Source organism: Podarcis bocagei (genome assembly GCF_964188305.1).
Source record: "Podarcis bocagei genome assembly, chromosome: 6".
Classification (NCBI taxonomy): domain Eukaryota; kingdom Metazoa; phylum Chordata; class Lepidosauria; order Squamata; family Lacertidae; genus Podarcis; species Podarcis bocagei.
This window is the reverse complement of record NC_138130.1, coordinates 82,835,166-82,855,704: the sequence shown is the minus strand read 5'-3', so window position 1 is coordinate 82,855,704 and position 20,539 is coordinate 82,835,166. Positions and strand designations below refer to the sequence as shown.

Below are 20,539 nucleotides of genomic sequence, written 5' to 3'. Positions count from 1 at the left end.
ACACTTTTTAATCTTTTGACCTGCCCTGACAGAATATAATTCACTGCCCATCTTTTGATGAAGGGCAGTATATCAATCTAATAAATTATACACACACACACACACGTGAAAATAACACATGAATTACATCGTATTAGCGGGAAAAGACTTGCAAAAAAAGAGCATGTTAGGCAAAATTGCATATGAAAATCTGCCTATCAGGAGAAGTTCAAGCTAATGCTTGAGGGTATATCACAAACATGTAGAAATGTGGAGAACTGAATTTAAGAGTGGGAAAATGAGAAACCAAGAACCTGAAACCACCTGTGGCTTGCACCTTGCCTGACCTGGACATGCATCCAAGAACACTCCTCAGAATCCTTACCAACTTGCTGGGGACCTGAGGCAGGCACTGGAAAAGGACTCACTGAAAGAAGGTTACATTTACATCCCAACTGCCTTCTGCCATGGAACCCAAAGGGCCTACATGTGGCTCTCAGATGATCATACTGACACTGACCAGACTCAGACCTGCTTAGCCTCAGCAAGGTGGTGGCCTCTGGTGCCATCAGGATGACGTGGGTTAGATAAGGTAGCTGACCAGGAGCAAAAACAAGTAAGACGTGGACTGGGATGCAGGATGTATGGCCAAGAAAGTATGCTGTGCTCAAAGTATCATCAGATGCTGGATTATCAGCTCACAATTCACATCCAAATTCTCATCACCAGGTGGAGATCATGTGAAGAAAGGAAAGTAAAGCATCAGAAGGCAAGGACAAAACCATGTTGGAATCCCTAAAGTATCATTCTGTAATAGTAATACTGCACGATTATGTGTGCAAAACCTAGCTTTTGGGGTCTCTATCATATATTAATCACTACTTAGGACCAAAAGAGACAAAACATGGATGAACCATGGTTAGGTTTCTCTTTGTTAAACAACAACAACTTAAAAGGAGCTGCATGACATGCCAGTTTTGATCAGAGCAATGATGCTGGGGAGGGGGTGCTCAACTCCCCCCCATGCCATTTTCCTAAATAAAACCACTACCTCTCAAAACTACTGTTAGCCTTTTGGGTGCATAAAACCAAGCCTACTGTGATATCTCACATGGCTGCCAGCAGATAAGCACCCCTATCTCTACAGATGTCTGCACTGAATTTACAATCAAACTTCAATCTAATACTCAATATGCAAACAGTGACATTGTGCAAAAACATTTAGAAGTCTAGCTTCTTAGAGTGAAGAATGCAGCTGACCAAACTGCACTTAGAGGAGTGGAGCGAAACACACAATTTCTGCTCAGTAATGTATTCCACTCTGATAAAATTCTTTTTCAGTGAGGCCATGACTCTTGTCCTAGAAGAGTCCCTTTGGTGGCAAGAGGAAAGTGTTGAATATAATGGAGAGAAAGGGCTGTACTTCGTTGTTTTCGGGGGGGAATCCCTGTGGCGATTGCTTTAGGTCAAAGTTTCACCTGGGGTACAGGATCTCTCCTTTAGCTGCACAGGCGCTCATTAAATGAAGGGCACTTTAGAAAATGCCCTTCAGTTGCTTTCTGTGGCTGGAGGACTTCTTGCAGAATTTCAAGATTGCTGCCCCCGCGAGCCTTCCCAATTCCTTTGAAGCTCCTGCTGGGATATGTGTTAAACAGTCCAGGGCAGAATAATTCTTCCCCCTCCTACTTTCCCACTAGACCGGAGGTTGTTCAATTAACTGCTTTGGCTGCAGCAGTGATGGCTTGGTAGGAAGCAGAGATTTAATCACCTGTCCCCATATTCTCAGTGTGTGTTGCTCTGTTAAGAATTCTATGGGGGGGGGGCAGGGAGAAAAAGAAAGAAAGGGAGAGAGAGAGAGAGAGAGAGAGAGAGAGAGAGAGAGGGAATGAATTCTACACTGTGGGTCTAGGAGACATTTTTTGCCCTGCCTCCAGCCATAGCTGTCAACTTACAGATTTGAAAATAAGGGACCAGCAGCCTTGAAAATAAGGGACCAGCAGCCAAAATAAGGGACTTGCAGCCTCCCCTGTTCCAGGCACTCCAGTCTTCCTGTCCTCCTGCAGTCTGGTCAAACTCATGCTGGTAGCTTCGAGAACACTGTCCAACCAACTTTGTAACCAGAGGTTCAACTGAACAGACTCTGAATCACATGCACCACAAGGCCTATGCAGCCTCAACTTAAGATGGCTCCCCAGCCTGGCTTTGCACTGCAAAGTTTGCAGCAGCATGTGCAACAAAATGGCGTCCAGCATTCAAAAAACCCCTCAGCTTGCATTAACTAGCCACACACAAGGCATGCAAGCTCCACCCACCAGTCGTTCTTAGACTTCTTATTGGGTGAGCAACACAGCCAAGCAACACAGTTGGAGCCTTCCTCCTCCCTGGCTGGCAGGCAGGGAGGGAGAGGAGCTGCTTCCTTTGAAATTTAAGGGACATCATTTAAGGGACATTTAAGGGACATCCATCAATAAGGGACAAGCAGCGGGACATGGCGCTGGAATAAGGGACTGTCCCTTCAAATAAGGGACACGACAGCTATGCCTCCAGCTGACCTGGAAAAGCAAGGAGAGCCTAGAATGGGGCAGTGCAAACTGAGTGGTCAGTTGACACCTGGGGCTAAAGCTATCCTGCTTAACCTGGTCTCTAGTTTGCTATTGGTTTCTGTATGTTACACCTCTTCTGCCAAGACAACCAGAAATATATTCTTCAAGGTTTTTCCTATGGAAAGAGAGTCTTTCAGTTTAAATGTAACAGAAGCATCTGATAACCCTTCAGCGTGAGGAGAATCAAGTATTTAGGAGCCACTCCAGCTTAGCTGCATCTGCAGCACCCCTCCGGAGACTGACACTAGTCTGAATTCAATTTAAAAAAAGGAAAAGGAATAAAGGTCAAGATGCCAGTGGAGGGGTGGGCTGGTGATGGAGCTTTGTTTGGCAAAACTCCATAGACATCTTCACAGATCGGTCTCTGGCCCCAAACGCATATGTATGACATCCTGTAAGTCCCAGGAGAAGATGCATGGAGCTGATCTGGATGGAACCAATTCACATTTAACATCAAAAACACTGAGTGCTGCTGCTGAAGCATCCGTCTGCCAGAAGCAGCTTTGCTGCAGCTGCTGTGCTATTCCTGCCGGACACCGAGAGAGTAAAATGCAAGCAATTATTGAATTGTGGGCAGAGCTGCTAAGCAGCCTTATGAAATTCAATCAGTTGCTGCAAGGGACTCCACAGTCTTCTGTTGCTCTTTGGCTCCTGGCTGTATTGTCCTTGACAACAATGCCATAAATGCTGCAGAAAAATTAGAATCCATAAACGCTTTATAACATGGCCTGATCTACCCTAATTTACAGTCGAGACTGCCACTGAACAAAGTGCACATCACCAAATGAACAAAACTCCTGGTTCCACCACAATTCTACTTCCTTCACTGTTCCTAGAGAAGTACCGTAATTTCATTCTTAAATTCCTTTGAATTTAAACATTATTTTCGGTAGCATCTTTTCAGGAAACGAAGTCACTGATGCACACACCTGCTTGCCATTTCTCTTCAGGCAATACATGCGTGGATGGTTATGTTATATGAAAGTAATGAATGGTGCACAACATTGAAGAGTCATGTCTACAGGAGATTAAAGTTATGAATAGCCAGTACAGCCCACATGATGTGATGAATGGCACTCAACATGTTGTAATGTTTCCAGTTGGGATTGTGCACACCCTTCCCTCTCTTGCTTGAAGTCCCTCCCTCTCCCTTCTTAATCACAATTAAAGTTTATGCTGGAACTCAGTGGTGAATGCGTACTAGAGAAAATATGTGCTAAGCCCTGGTTGGAGTTAACCATGACTAAGGGGTAAGACTCATTGGATGTGCATGGACTCATACCAAAGACAGTGATTGAAACTGGTATTACTTATTAGGCCTGGGTTTGGGAACAGAGTTTTGTTTGGCTCAACATGATAAATGTTTGGTGTGGGAAAATGATTGCTTGTACATGAGAGCATGAGCAAAGTTCTTATTGTTGCAGGGTGATTTCATAGCTAGAAGCATCCTTGGAGCATGAACAGCGCGTGAACAGCTCGTGCTGTCCTATATGATTGGCTAACGTAGCATGGCCTGATGCTCGCATAGTCTAGTGCGAATGTCCTTATCTGCTGGCTAGAACAAATTGCTTGGCTTGTATTTTGTATCTTTCTGATTTCACACAATAAAAGCTGTGCTGCATTAGCCCTAGGAGCAGCCATATTTCGGAACCTATCATGGTGTGAGACTGATTTTTCTTTGGATGCCGAGCTGCAACTCGACAGTTTGGCACCCATGACAGCCTTCTAAAGAACTAATCACTTCCTGACATGTGAAAATCAATTAAAAATTTCAATTTAAAAATCAGTTTAGGTTTGCAACCAGTTTGTAATCAACTGGACATAAGTGTGGGCAGATGCCAATATCCTGCCTTCGTTTACCTGCCTGGCGCTCAGCCATTGTTTTCCTAGACAGCTGCTGTTGTTGTTTAAAAATGGTTTTTCCAATCGTTTCGCCAACCACGATCTCTGCCACTGTCCTTGCATAGCTGTCTGCCTGCAACTTCTGAAGGGGAGCTCGGTTTCTGTGGCCACTGGCCTCTGCATTCCTGCCAAAGCCCTGCAGAAACAAGAGCTGCTACAGCTGCCAGGGTTTATTTACACACATTCCTGGCTCAAATTGAATTAATGAGCATAATTTAACTCAGGCAAAGTCTCTTGTTTCTCTTTTGCTCCATTTGACATTTATTCTCTGGTGCGTGCAATTTCTCTTCTCATCTAAAAGGAGGAAGTCGAAAGCGTGTCCGGCGATCAAGGCTGTAATGACTCTGCTCTTCACAGCCCATTCAAGCCCATATAAACTGCGTCCACGCAAGCCTGCTTAAGGCATGCTTTATGAAAAAGCCTATACTGAACACTTAGGGGCTTAGCTGGAATCTACCTGCTCAGTTTGATTTACATTTAAATTTTTGCACCTTTCATCAGGGTCTTCAGCAGGCATCTCTCTTGGCTTGTCATCTCACAGGGCATGTTTTCCCAAAGTCAATATGAAGCAGAGTTCTAGAGCGGGGGGGGGGGCTTTTTGGCCCAGGGGTCACGTTGCCTTCAGGGAAACTTCCTGAGGGCCACATGCCAGTGGTGGCCAGGGCCAGAGCAATACATGTGACTGTAACTCTTTGAGGTATTAGAGTAAGGGTAGTACCTCTGATGGGACACAAACTGTGCTCCTTCTGGATAGCTTGTTCACCTTTGGTCCCTATCCTGCACTTAGCTCTCACCTGCGGCTCCTAGAAGCTGTCAGCATGCGACAGTGGACACATCCTAGGAACAGTTTCAACTAGCCGACTAAATCAGGTGAGGGTAGCTGATAGGTCTTAAATCCTTGGTGAGTTAGGGATTTTCTCTGCGTGCGAAGGAAGGCTCTGGCGGACTGAGTGGACAAAACCAATAGTGGATTTCAACGGTGAAGAAGGTGGTTTCCGCACATGCTGCAGAGGGAATTAAGGGGCAGATGGGGTTCGTCAACTTGGGAAGGTTGGAGAAGGAAAACTCTGATCCTAAACCTCTGCTGCTTTGCGGGATATCTTTGGGAGAAGAAAAGAAGAAGAAGAAGAGTTTGGATTTGATATCCCGCTTTATCACTACCCTAAGGAGTCTCAAAGCAGCTAACAATCTCCTTTCCCTTCCTCCCCCGCAACAAACACTCTGTGAGGTGAGTGGGGCTGAGAGACTTCAGAGAAGTGTGACTGGCCCAAGGTCACCCAGCAGCTGCATGTGAAGGAGCGGAGACGCGAACCTGATTCACCAGATTACAAGTCTACCGCTCTTAACCACTACACCACACTGGCGAAAGAGTAAACCCTACACAATTCCAGAGCGGAATCCCTAAGATGGTTGGCTTGTGCCACTTCGGTGCTGCTAATGCAGCAGTTTGACTTCACCCCCAGAGGTGCACTCCGTTGTCTCTCGAGACAGACAAATGCTAAAAACAGCCCCTTAGACAATAGGCAAGTTTTCCCTCCACACTCACACATCCCTCTCTATCCTCCATCCAGGCAAGCAAGAGGCATTATTGGTGTTCAAGGTTGCATTCCTGCCAGGCAAACATACTCAAGGAGGGTGGTGGCAGCCTGGATGGTACCAATGGCCAGATCAAGAGGTCTGGAGGGTTTCTATAGCTTTCAGCCTCCCTGCTCATATCCTCTTTTGTTCCCTCTTGGAAGAACCTGAATTTCTCCATGAAGAGTCCAAGGGCTCTTAATTTAGCGTGTTCAAAAACCAAGGGGGATTCCCTACAGGAGACGGCTGCATACAGGAGGTCTGTTTATTGCACTGAACAGAGCAATGAAGAATTTCCCGCAACTGATGTCAAAGGCAGAGCGCATGAACGCTCCTCTGAAGTTTGTACAATGAAATCAACAGATCTCCTGTGTGTTATAACATTATATACCTTTGGTTGCAATCCTTGGAACAAAGCCTGCGAGCTTTCAGCAAGGGAGCAAGAAGAAGGAAAGAAGAAAGAAAGCAATTGTATGCAGAGCAAGAAACTGTGCAGGCTTATGTCAACATTTTACAGCCTGGGAACATCATGGACATGAATAGCCCAACAACACCTCTCCCCTCTCCCCAAACACTAAGAAGAGAAGAAAAAAAGAGTTGTTCAGCACAAAAAGGAATCCGCCTCTAGAGAGGGTAAAGTCAAACATGTTCTGCCACGTTGAATCAGAGGTTTCTTATTCCCAAACAAGGCTTTAGCTAACACCATTATTTCCCAGAATACTGTAGCTAATTACACCCCTTGCTTAGAAATCAAACCACAACAAATCTGAAAAGTCTAAGCCAACATTTTTTTTTAAAAAAAACCCCTCAAAAAGGAATAGCATGTGTCAATTACATTTATGCACTCCTAATATAATCATGTATGGACGCGGGTGGCACTGTGGGTTAAACCATAGAGCTTAGGACTTGCCAATCAGAAGGTCGGTGGTTCGAATCCCCACGATGGGGTGAGCTCCTGTTGCTCGGTCCCTGCTCCTGCCAACCTAGCAGTTCGAAAGCACGTCAAAGTGCAAGTAGATAAATAGGTACCGCTCCGGCGGGAAGGTAAACGGCGTTTCCGTGCGCTGCTCTGGTTCGCCAGAAGTGGTTTAGTCATGCTGACCACATGACCCGGAAGCTGTACGCCGGCTCCCTCGGCCAATAAAACGAGATGAGCGGCACAACCCCAGAGTCGGTCATGACTGGACCTAATGGTCAGGGGTCCCTTTACCTTTTCATATAATCATGTAGATTCTCAGTGGCAGATGGCCTGAAGGGGCGTGGCCACACAGCTGATTCCCTGTTTGTTGCTACGCTGCTCCTTACCAGAAGCTACAGAGCAAGTGGGAAGGCATGGCAAGGTCCACGTGTTGTGAATGCACTGGCAGAGCTGACCCTGTGATTCCGCTAGTGCCTTTGCACTGTGCCCCCCTCTCTGCTGTCTTGAACGGAAAGACAACGATCCTTTGAAATTTGCTCCTTTCCTAATTTTGTGGTGTAGATCTCCAATCAATGTGTACAGAAAAGTATATATTAGTGAAAACAACAGACAAAAATGCATTATATTTGGGGACATTGCTTGCAAAAAAAATATGTGCTGAGATGCTGAGGATTTTTTTACGAATAATTAAAAAAAAAAAGAATTCCAAATTGCTGCAGAAATGTGGGGAAGTGAATTTAAGACGGGAAAAATGAGAAACCAAAACTGACAGATTCCGCCATCTCTAAATCTCATCCATAGAAGTATCACTTATTTTTTTGGTCATTTCAGAAAATGTACTGTTTTCTGCCATTACACAGGTCTGTTTTGAGGTACAGAAACGCTGATGATGTGTAGAAAATAATGCACATTCAAAACAATAAAATTATCATGCTATCTGGATGCTTTGCCATGTCTACACACGGCATCTGGTCAATCCCAGGCTCAATCCCAAGCTTCCCCAGGTAGGGCTGGGACTATCCTGGTAGTGCAGGGTGTTGGACTAGATGCCCATCGAGGTCAAAAGGACTTTAAACTTTTGCAACCTCTGGAATCTCAATCCAGACTGGGCCCTCCATGCATACCACCTGCACTGCAAATAAAGCTCCCACTGGAGGAAATGGGAGCTCCCCCCCCCCAGTGCAAATTTCAGGTGTGGGGCAAATCCAGAGCAAAGAGCTAATGCCCCCCCAACCCCCTGCACATCACGACTGGAGCCCCCCCCAACCTGGCAATTTGTGAAACAGAAACCTTGCATGTGATGAATGGCATATGTAGTTTAGCCTTCAGGCTATCAATCAGCAGTGCAGAAATGATGAATCTCAAGATCAACTCAAGCACCTGTTATTTATTTATTTACTAGTGGTTTACAGGCATCCCCTTTAAAACAGCACAAGAGCAATGCAGACAATGTTTGCCAATCCCATGTGTCCGTCCCCCCCATTCTAGCTTTATACAATGAAAAAGAGCACCCTTCAAAGAAATTAATGCGCGCTTCCTCTTCAGCCAGCACGATAAACTGCTCCTGCTTCCAGGATAGAACCAATCAGTGTCCATCAAGTTTAGAAGTCTGTGCTGCTTCCCTTCTGTTTGCTGGGAGCAACAGCCTGGCTCCTTTGGGAAATGCTATCCGGTTAGCCAAGAAAAATGGCAAGACGTTTCCCCAGGGTCCATGCCGAGGCAGGGAAGAATTGAGTCTTCACTGGCTGCCTACCGTCTTCTGCAGTGCCCTTGCGAAGATTAAGAACAGGTGTGCGGACTAGAAGTCAGCACTCTGCACCCCAGTCAAATTAAAGCACACAGTGTTTTCCTTAGCCAAGAAAGATAACTTCCATTTACATCACTCCCAAAGGTCTTTCTTAATCAAGGTCAATGATTTATGGTGTGTGTGTGTGTGTGTGTGTGTGTGTATTTGTTTAAAAACACACACAAACCAGACCCAAGTCTATACAGTATAAAAGAGTCTCTCTCTCTCTCTCTCTCTCTCTCTCTCTCTCTCTCTCTCTGTGTGTGTGTGTGTGTGTGAGAGAGAGAGAGAGAGAGAGAGAGAGAGAGAGAGAGAGTCCGGACAGGCAAGGCAAAAGCTCTTTCTCAACCTCCACCAGGTACTGCCATTACTCCCTTAGTAAGTCCAGCTCACAGCTTGAGAACCGCTGAAATCCCTTCCATACATCTTTGCAAAGGCATGCACCATCCATTATGCTATGCTGATCTGCCTGCCTGGAGTACAGTCCAAGAAAAGTTTGAAAGCCACATCAAACAGACCAGAGACCATTAACAATGAAAGCAAACAAGACTGGGACGAGAAAGCCTGTGTGTCTGTAGACAGAAATCTGATTTCTGACTTAATACGTGAATGAAGAGTTTCCATGGGCTGAAATGTCCACACTGCCGTGTAAAATGTGAACGATCATACACAAAACAAACCACAGTTGGAACGGCCAATTTCCCAGCCGCTGCCAAACGCTATCGAAACACGAGAAGTTGAAAGAGCAAAAACAGTAACTGTTGGGACCAGAAAGCCTGAGCCGAAAAGAAGAATTTTCCTATTCCCTTTTAAAATGTGGTGGTGGTGGTTATTGGGTTGTTTTTACTTTTGTGTAAAAATACTTTTGTATATATTTTGTGGTTTTATATTTTCATTTTGTTCTGTGAACAGCCCTGAGACCTCTGGGTATAGGGTGATATATAAATAACAACAACAACAACAACAACAACAACGATAGAAATATGAGGGAACATAGCAAACGCTCAAAATGTCTATTAGGACAAAATTTTCATTTTGTTCTGTGAACAGCCCTGAGACCTCTGGGTATAGGGTGATATATAAACAACAACAACAACAACAACAACAACAACAACAACAACAACAACAACGATAGAAATATGAGGGAACATAGCAAACACTCAAAATGTCTATTAGGAGGAATTTACATTAAAAGGTGATTAATTTTCATGTTTTGCTTTTTTAAAAATGCAAAATGAGGTAGAAATGGGGGCAACTGAACTCAAGACTGGAAAAATGAGAAACTTGGAGAACTCAAAACTGGTACCTATCCCTAGCCACCTCTAAAAGGAGCAATACAAAACCCTGAAAAGGAGCAATGCAACAACTACATTCCCATGAAGATAGCCCTTGAAGCTAATGGAAATGATCTTTCTTCTGTTCCCAGGAACAACAGCTGGTTAACTAAGCCTGGTTTAGATGGAAGATGAAAGTTGAATCTCCAGCCCTTTCCTGGAAGACATGACAGAGCTGGGTGAGGACACAGCTGGAGTTCCATCTCCCCACAGAATCCTTGGCCCATTCCAAGTTGCACAGGAAGTGTTTGCGATCTCTTTCCCTCTCTCTTGAAGCCCCCCTTCTAGCGGCTCTACAAGGCAGTTCCTTGGCCAAGTACATTAATGGAAAAGCCTGGTTTCAGGGTCAGGTGGCCCGAAAGAGCGCCCCCTCTGGCTGAATCTGGTGTTTTCCCCCTCATGAAAGGCAGGCCCCTCTTGTGTAAGGTAAGGACAAACAACACCATTTCAATTCTCTGTATGCGTGTCTCTGGAAAGAAGATTCTCAGCAAGGATACATTCAAGATTGAATTGCAAAAAAGTAGTGCTATTTTAAGTGTGTTGGACATGGTTAGGGCTTTTTATACCCCATAGTATCTATTTTATTAGTTTGGGAAATTAGCGGTGCCTATTCGCATAGGTGAAAGAATCCCTCACCCCCACACTTTAAAAAACAATGGGATAAGGATACAGGAATCTGCCTTATTCCCCAGTCAGACCTTTGGTCCACACGGCTCCCCAAGACCTGCTCCCCAGACCTGCACTGGCTCCCCAAGTTTTCTGAATGCAAAGCATGTGATCTGCCACTGAGTGATTGACCCCCGGTGTTCATGTAAGTCTGGCAGCTTCCCTTTAATAAGATATGTAAGGATTTGTGCTTTTGGCACCCATACCTAGTGCATAGGAACATTTGTTTGCAATAATAGTTATTCCGTATGTAGAACCAGTGATCTGGTGAGATACATACGCATACTTCTGAAGAATAATCGTACACAGTCTGAACCCCTGGTTAAACGCTACCCATGGGAAGCACTCGGGATCAGAGGGAGATGGCTTCACATTTCCAGAAATTGCTTTGTGGGGGTGAGGGAAAGAAGAAGTGCTGATTCAGTTCCCAGTTTTCTTTCTGAGCTTCATTTTTTCTCTCTCTGTCAGGAAGAACATGGAAAATTGGATATAAAACAGAATAAAAATGGCTAGAAAGTGGTGGTCAAATATGGACCTCTAACCACTGGCTTAATGGTGGAAGGTATTGAGCGACCTGTGATGAAAAGAATGACTGAGTAACTGCAATCTTTTCTTAGACAAAGACTAGGCAACATGTCACTCGGGGAATGAAATCCCTCTGAACCAATAAATACTTCATATTGCAATGCAATATATGAAACTTCCTTTTAAAAAGCCTTTCCTTAAAGGAAACATTAAAATAAAATTTAAAAAGAGCCCCGGTCATTTTTCTGTGCAATACAAATCACCTTTGCGGCTTGGGAACAAAATAAATTAGTCCATGACAAAACACGAGAAGCTTGTACTAAGAAAGGGAAACGAGAATTACCAAACCAGAACATATTAATGGTCCATCTAATTTTGTATCCTGTCTTCCATGATGGCTCATGTCAGAAGCTTCAAAAAGAAGCTCAAAGCTCTCATGGAGCGCCTAACTCAGCAGCTCTATCAACACACAAAGGGAAGGGTAAGATGGGAAAATAGTTCTTGATCTCAGCTGGGAATCTCTTTAAGACCTGAAATCTGAGGCTTCTGACCCCATTGTCTAGCTCTAGCTAGTTCTATTCCATTTACTGGCTAGGCAAGTGGTTCTCAAACTTTATTCTCTGGGCCACACTTTAAGAATAAAAAATCTGCTTGCGCCACACCAATTTATTTATTTTTATTGAGAAGAAATACACTGGAAAACAAAAAGAAACAACTCTTAGCAATGCTTGATTTAAAACACAGAACAACACAACTACTTTATAATATGATCATGGCACATCCAGAAAATATAAAACAGTAAGTTTGCTACTACACTGCACTACAGTGGTACCTCTGGTTACAAACTTAATTCGTTCCGGAGGTCCGTTCTTAACCTGAAACTGTTCTTAACCTGAGGTACCACTTTAGCTAATGGGGCCTCCCACTGCTGCCGTGCCACCACCATGCAATTTCTATTCTCATCCTGAGGTAAGGTTTTTAACCCAAGGCACTACTTCTGGGTTAGTGGAGTCTGTAACCCAAAGTATTTGTAACCTGAGGTGTTTGTAACCCAAGGTACCACTGTACAATGAAATGTTTAAATGTTTTTTGGTTGCCCTTGAATCTTCCCACCACACTCGCCATCCTCTCCTCTGCTACGTGGCATACCCTTTGAAAACCACTGGGCTAGGCTATCATTTCTACATGGGCTCTTTCTCACGAGAGTTTCCCTGAACAGGCATGGAGAACCTGTGGCCCTCCAAGATGTTAGTGGACATAGGCGCCGACTCCATGGGGCTTGAGGGGGCCCGAGCCCCCTCAAAAATTCGTTTGGGGGGGCTCAGCCCCCCCAATAATCTCGGGCGGCGGTGGGCGCGTCCACGGCTTTTATAGGGCGCCCGGCGCGCACCAGCTCGATAACGGGCACCGGCGCGGCGGGGGGCGCCGGGCCGGGGGAGGGGGGCGGCCGGCCTGTCTCCTTGGCAACCCCATTGAGCAGCGCCGGATCCCCCGGGAGGGCCATCCCCCCGCGCCGCCGATCGCCAACACCGCCGACGCTGTGGCTGCCCGAGCCCGAGCCCCACCTGGAGCCCGAGCCCGAGCCCGTCAGTCAGTCAGGAAGGAAGGAGAAATGGGGAGGGAGACGAGGGAGGAAAATTGCGCGCAGGGTGAAGAAAGGAGAAGGGCGAACGAGATGAGCTTCCAACCCAAAAAAGGGCTGGAAGACTGGGAGGATGAAGGATCGGGAAAGAAAGCGACGCCTTCCCTGCCCGCGACGTCGCCCGCTTGTCATTGGCAGCGCAGCGGGCGCCCAGAGGGGCTGGGCACCGGTGCAGGGCCGCTCCGCAGCCACGGAGGACAGCTGCGCGGCTAGCAAGGTGCGCCGTGTAGAGCGCGGCCCTTGTGTGGCCCGGTGGCCAGGCAAGCTCGGGCGGGGACCCCCATGCGAATCTAAGACGGGAGAAGAGGGCAGAGCAAAGGGGGTCCCTTCCCCAACCTCCGGCTCTGAGACTTCCCTGCGCCCCAGAAAAGCGAAAGGATTTTCTCTTCTTCTTTTTTTATAAATATTTTATTAAGTTTTCAAATACAAAGTTAGAAACATACACTGAAGAAAAAAGTAAAAGAACAAGAAAAAGAAAAAAAGAAAAAGAAGAAAAGAAAACCAACCATTCAACACATTTTTTATATAACTAACTGGGCTTCCTCGCATCTCCCTTACCCTGTATTCTTTATAATAAAGATATCAGCAAATTATTACCTTGTTTCGTACCTTATTTTGTACTTTTCAAATACTATACCTCTAAATTTAACATACTTTTCATCAGTTACTTATATCTTAAATTAAACATAGTATTACCTTAGATTTTGACCTTTTCTTACTTAAAATATAATTTCCTGTTTCCCAAATCTAATTGCTGAAGCTATAGTTTCCGAATCGTGTAAATTTTTAACATTCATACAACTTATATTGTTTTTGTAAATAGTCCTTAAATTTTTTCCAGTCCTCTTCCGTTGTTTCTTCTCCCAAATCTCGGATTCTGCCAGTCATTTCAGCCAGTTCCATGTAGTCCATCAATTGCGTCTGCCACTCTTCCAGTGTGGGCAAATCTTGTGTCTTCCAATATTTTGCGATAAGTATTCTTGCTGCTGTAGTTGCATACATAAAGAAAGTTCTATCCTTCTTTAACACTTTCTGGCCAACAATGCCCAAGAGGAAGGCCTCTGGTTTCTTGGGAAAGGTATACTTAAATACCTTTTTTAACTCATTATAGATCATTTCCCAGAAGGCCTTCACTTTTGGAAAAGTCCACCAGAGGTGAAAGAATGTCCCTTCAGCCTCCTTACATTTCCAACATTTATTATCAGACAGGTGATATATTTTTGCAAGCTTGACTGGGGTCATGTACCACCTATAAATCATTTTCATAATATTTTCCTTCAAGGCATTACATGCCGTGAATTTCATTCCGGTGGTCCATAACCTTTCCCAGTCCTCAAACATGATGTTATACCCAATATCCTGAGCCCATTTTATCATGGCTGATTTGACTGTCTCATCCTGAGTGATTTTCTCTTCAACCTGCCCTCCATCCTCTTGCAGAAAACTCTTTGCCTGCCCTGCCCGTATCTCGTTTTTGCTTTTTAATTCCACACACGCACCCTTCGGACTTCGTGGCAATCGGGCGCGCGGGTGCGTTTCCTAAGAGAGTGAGGACCCCCGCCTCCTCCCCACCTGCTCCCTCGCCAGCCAGCCAGCCGCGCGCCCTAGCCGGAGAGCCCCGGCCGTCCCCGTCGCGCAATCGGCTGGATCTCCCTTCAGCAGGCCGTGCTCACAACTCGGCCCAGGGACCCCCAGCAGCGGATCTCCGGCTCAGCTGAAGAATCCGGCAACAAGCCCCCTCCTCCCCAATCACTCCGCCGAAATACGCTCCAAAACCCCGCAGATAGTCCGCCGGCCGCCAAGTCTAGTGGCGCCCTGAGCGAGGGTCTCTCCCCAACACCGCCACCTCGAACTGCGTTCTCCCGGCTACCCGAGCGAACCAGCGGCAGGACCCCGGTATGGGCCCCCCCAATATTTTTTATAAGTCGGCGCCCCTGTTAGTGGATTTCAACTCCCTTAAGCCCCAACCAGGATGTCCAATAGCCAGGAATTATGGGAAATGCAGTCCAACAACACCAGGAGAGCCACAGATTCTCCACTCCTGCTTTAGGATATTTGTTTATTTTTTAAAGACTTCTAAATTGTCCTTCAGCCAAACAGATCAAAAACAGCAACACAAACACAGTAAAAACAAAGTCCATCATAAAGCAATACAAACTACAAGATAATAGCCTTTTCCTTTCTGTTTAAAGCAGACTGAAAATAAATGCAATCCCTTCAGATTGCCTGGGGAAACCTGAATGTCTTAATCTGGCACCCAAAATATGCCATGGTGATAATGATTATTTATTCAAGTCCTTACCTATCCTTAACCATAAAATTCCAGGGCTGGTTACAATAGTTTGAAAACACAACACTGCTATTATCAGTTTAAAACAAGAAACAGTCAAAGGAACAGGGTAGGCCCCAATCTGTCTGCCTGTCTATTTTGGGGTAAATATTTACATCTTTAGCTAGATGTGCCTCTGTGGGGAGGGAATTCTACAATTTAGGAGCTGCCACAGAGAAATCCCTTGAGGGTGGCAGAACTACCGAGAGGGTCCTCTCTGCCAGCCTTACACCTGAGAGGGTCTGTAGGGAAGGAGGCGGTTTTCCAGATATTTCTGTTAACCTCACCACTTGTGTCATGGATATTCCAAATCTGGGGCTCTGTGATTAAAGCATGTATATCACACATTTCAACAATGGATAGCGCTCTGAGGAGGTCCTCAGATGAAGGTCTTAATATGCAGGCAGGGCAATATGCAAGGATTCGGGTATTTTGAGTCCCCAGTCATTTAGCACAGGGATAGTCATCACAAATGCTGTGGACATCAACTGTCATCTGCTCCAGCTATGGCACAGCCCATGGGCAGAGATGATGGGAGTTGTAGTCCACAACATATGAAGGGCACCATCTTGGCTACTCCTGATTTAGGGCTTTAAAGATAACCACCAGAATATACCCCAAGATGTCTGCTTCCTGTCTTGCTTTTAAGACCTTTCTCCCTTGAATAGTACTATAGAATATGTCTAGTATTGGGAATATTCTGTCTCTGAGGAAGAGAAGCCATTTTTCTTTCTCAGCGGTGGACTATCATGGGCTCAGTGCAGTTGGTTTTGTATATCGGTAATAGATTTTGCAAGAACCGTCTTGAAAGTTGATGCGGCTTTTATACATCCCACCTCCTTCATCTAATTTTTATGAGCCTCCTTTCAGAGGACTTGGATTTTAAAACTCTGCTTCACTTGCTGTGTAAAGTCCTGGAAGCCAAATCCTGACATTTCAATGATGGAGTGGAATTCTTGAAAGGAATATGAACGCTCCAAGTGCTCTGTATGTTTGGACAGAATCCCTTTCTCCCCAATCGCTTCTTCATTCTTGATTAGACGATGAGCAGCCTTTTAACGTATCTGGTAATTGATTACCTATCTAGGAACACTGTACTACAATACTGGGCTACGTTAATGACCTCATTCAATCACACATAGTGTAATTCTTGTGGTTGGAATGAAAATAATATAAAATATTGCCTTAGCCCCAGTGAGGCTTTAATGCCATATCTCAAGACATCATTTGTTTCGGGAAATCCAATGAGTATTAAATTACATTTTTTAACTAGAAAAACATTTCGTTGAAATATTCACACAGAAACTCAATGCTATTAGCACTGTATTCTTTACTTTGGGACCTGGGTGTTGTGTTGGAGCAGATGTTTAACCACAATTGTGTCAGATTCCCCCCCACCCCCATGTAGCTGCAATAAAATTAGGGCTCAGCTCAAATTACTCACAGGTTTTCACAGTTTTTTTCCAGCATTGTTGGGTAATGTCTCCCATATTTGGACAGTTTTTGAGGCTTCTGGATAAATGTTGGCACATTCATTTGTATTGTCCTGACTAGTTCTTCCCTGAATGGCCCTCAGGGAGATCATCATTTAGTCAAAACTGATTGGGTATGCAGGATCATGACTACATCCTGTTCATAACATGATATCTGATTCTCCAAATGATCTACCTCCACTGTTAAGAGGCAGTATTGCTGGAAACCCTGTGGAGAGAGCGCTATTGCACTTAGATCCTGTTTGTGGGCTTCCTACAGATCTGGTTGGCCACTGAGAGAATAAGATGCAGGACCTGATGAGCTTTGACTTGATCCGGCAAGGTTCTTCTTATGTTCTTATGATCCATGATCCAAGAAAGAAGAAGCAACATCCATAGGAAACAACGGTATTGAATCAATGAGGGAAAGGTAAACATCTTCACAATTAACAATGGGGGTTCAATTATTCCTGCCCAGCAAAACAGCTATGATTAACTTGAAATTAAAACTGTAGAATATTCAGCAAAGATCTATATAAAAGCAGGATTCCATCAGCAAGCCCTCAGTTCCCTCATCCCTGTATTAAAAGCCGACCTATTTGCAGGGGCATTATGAGCCTACCGTTCTTGGGCTGCAAAATATGCTTCATAGTTCTGCTAATCAAATTTCAGCCTTATTTATGGAAATTTGAATTAGAACTGGTGATGCAAATAGCACAACGGAGCATAATGAAGATGCCATGGAATGCCGTCTAAGGAATTTGGTTTTGTCTCTGTTCGTCATAAGCAGGCTGGCAGACCCTTGTCCTGTCAGCTGTCACTCTCTCTCCTCACCCTTGAAAGCTGTCCACAGCAATCAAGCTGTCCATGGCAATCTCTTGCAGCATCCCTTGTCTTATACCGCAACACAATGAAATATTTATTAGACTGCGACCAGATTTAATAGAGAATGGCTGCAGAGTTTCTCTTGTTTATTAGATGGAATTACAGGAGAAGTAACCTTACAAAAGGACGCGGGTGGCTCTGTGTGTTAAACCACAGAGCCTAGGATTTGCTGATCAGAAGGTTGGCAGTTTGAATCCCCGCAACGGGGTGAGCTCCCATTGTTCGGTCCCTGCTCCTGCCAACCTAGCAGTTCGAAAGCACGTCAAAGTGCAATAGATAAATAGGTACCACGCCGGCGGGAAGGTAAACGGCATTTCCGTGCGCTGCTCTGGTTCATCAGAAGCGACTTAGTCATGCTGGCCACATGACCCGGAAGCTGTACGCCAGCTCCCTCGGTCAATAAAGCGAGATGAGCGCCGCAACCCCAGAGTTGGCCACAACTGGACCTAATGGTCAGGGGTCCCTTTACCTTTAACCTTACAAAACTGTATTTAGAGTATTTTCTAATACACAGGAATGGGTTTTTATTAAAATTAATTTGCTTGGTTCACTAGAACTGCTCTTCTCCCCGGATGGTACTGATACAGAACTACTCTTCTCTCCAACGTATTTGGACAGGAGGTGTAGGAAACAGCCAGTTAGCGAACGTAAAAGAAAGCCGCCTAACATCAAGGCAGAACAGCTCAGGTCCATCCAGCTAGCTCTCCAAGTTCTTCCCAGCTCTACCTGAAGATGATGAATGGCAGCTAAAGTTTCAGCAAGGATTCTTTGTAAGTCTTACCTGGCAATGCTGGAAACTGAACCTGGACCGTCTGCATACAAAGCACCTGCTCTCCCACTGTGCTACAGGAACCCACAAATCTGCTTGCCAGAGATGTCAAGGGGAGGGTTGCCTCCTCCATCCGCTAAACTGTGCAACAACTGAACTAGTTTAGATTTAAATGTTGTCCTGGTCCTATCTTGCTAGAATGACACATTTTTCATTTGGGTTTACTCCCTGTAGTATTTCACCTTTCATTTATTAAATACACACATACACACATATATCCCCAGAGTCTCTTATTTTTCACATTCCCATCAGACTCCTGAGTGGTTTTGACAGGCTCATTATTGCCCCCCACATCCCATTCTCCAAAGGTTGAATTCATGGCGCCGAAGGGGAGAATTTCACCACCTGGAACTCAATAGATGTCGAAGGAACAAATCCAAAGCCTCACTAACATTTGAAGGGTAAGTACTCCCTTTTGGATATGGTCACCCAGTAATTTATTTTACAGATATATTTCCAGCCCCTTAGACAAGTCAGAGAAAAAGAATACTGGAAAAACCAGGTACTTAATCAGAAATGATATGTAATGTGGCTTTAATAAACATTTAATTTGCAAATGGTATTCTGTAAAAGAAACCACAAAACAGAAAATCATATATGGAGAGGATCGGTGCCTTTTTTCAGGGGGTCTTCAAGGGTACGCAGTAACAGCACCTCTTTTTCTTTTGTTAAAACGTGTGGCACTTACTGTAACAACTTCATGGTGAGTACCTATTTTTCTAGGGGGGGGGGCACTGGAAAGGATTAATGTATGGCCAAATCCTGATCACAGATACATGCTCGTAACTGGGAGAAATGCATGTGTCTGATGTTGAACATATCGCCCAGGATTCTACCCACCAGAACCGCAATATCCTGCCTAGGTGAAATGCATTTTCAAAGGAGGCTTCAAATGAAAAAGAGCAGCGATGGCACCCAACTTTGCCTTTTTGTACTTCCATTACCGTTTCTTTCAGCAACATTTGTACTGTGGGTGCAACATTAGGGGTTTACACTTGGGGTGCAACATTTATCAATCAATTCGGATCATTGATTAAAAACTTGTCAAGCAACTAAATCAACACCTAGATTGATCAGGTAACACAACAACAACAACAACAACAACAATAATACCAAGTACTTATTAAAAATTGCAGATAGTGGACACCATCTTAGAAAAGTAGTTGCTCTTTCACTAACACGGAGGGAGTGACTCTTCTAAAACGTATTTTCTCCCTTCAAGACTACTGCTTCAGTCACAGTCAGACTAATGTGGGTATAATACATTAATCAGTCGATTAAAACTTGTTTGGACTAATATTTCTTTAACTAGCCACAGTCATAGTGATTACATCTGGTGCACTTTTAATTTGTACTGTATACCAATAGAACTAACCGGTGTTGAAGGACAACAATGGTGTCTGTGGTGATGTCAGCTACAATCCTGTGCATACTTTACTGGGAATAAGTCCCAGTGAATACCGTGGATTTACTTCTGAGTAGACATGTTTAGGATTGTGCAATCAAGCCCTTTCACCCAGGTTGGAGTCCCACTAAATACCATGGATTTATTCCTGTGTATACATGCATAGGATCATGATATTTTGCCTGTTCATCTAGGGTGGAAAAAAGTTCTATACTTCTTTTAACTGATATCACCTTAACAAAATACTAATATTAAAAAATAGTGTGGAGAAAAGTTACGGCCTATTTTGATTTAGATCTCATGTAATCGACTGATTTTTTTTGAAAGAAGTGCATAACTTTGCACATCAAGGATATTTTTTTAAACAAAGTTCAAGTAACCTCAGAGTAGAGCAATCCTTTTGAAAGCAAAAACAAACCCACAACCCAACAGCTTACTTAAATGTGGATGATCTAATTGGGAGCTCTAAACTATTCACTTCTCAAAGTATATTTGCTCCTGAGAAAACACACACACACACACACAAATGTGCTCTTTTGCCACTGTGGAACCCAAGGACTGACCTGCCCCAGCATGTCTGGTGCAATCGGAATGATGGGCCAGATGGTGGAGTAGACTCCGAAGAAGACCAGCCAGAGCAGCATGCTTCCCCAAACAGCCAAGTGACTGAACTGCAGGGAAAGAGAAA

At 44.6% G+C, this 20,539-nt stretch overlaps 1 protein-coding gene across 9 annotated transcripts in view; it reads right to left on the bottom strand.

The window, feature by feature from the left end:
* ATP8A2 (ATPase phospholipid transporting 8A2) overlaps positions 1–20,539 on the bottom strand; it is a 341,618-nt gene that overhangs the window by 92,030 nt on the left and 229,049 nt on the right. For 7 of the 9 annotated variants that reach the window (XM_081197884.1, XM_081197885.1, XM_081197888.1 and 4 more), the window contains one exon: positions 20,415–20,522. The exons of the other annotated variants lie outside the window; for them this stretch is intronic. In XM_081197884.1, the coding sequence (XP_081054010.1) occupies positions 20,415–20,522 (108 nt within the window). The remainder of the gene's footprint in view (positions 1–20,414; positions 20,523–20,539) is intronic. 9 annotated transcript variants of the gene reach the window in all.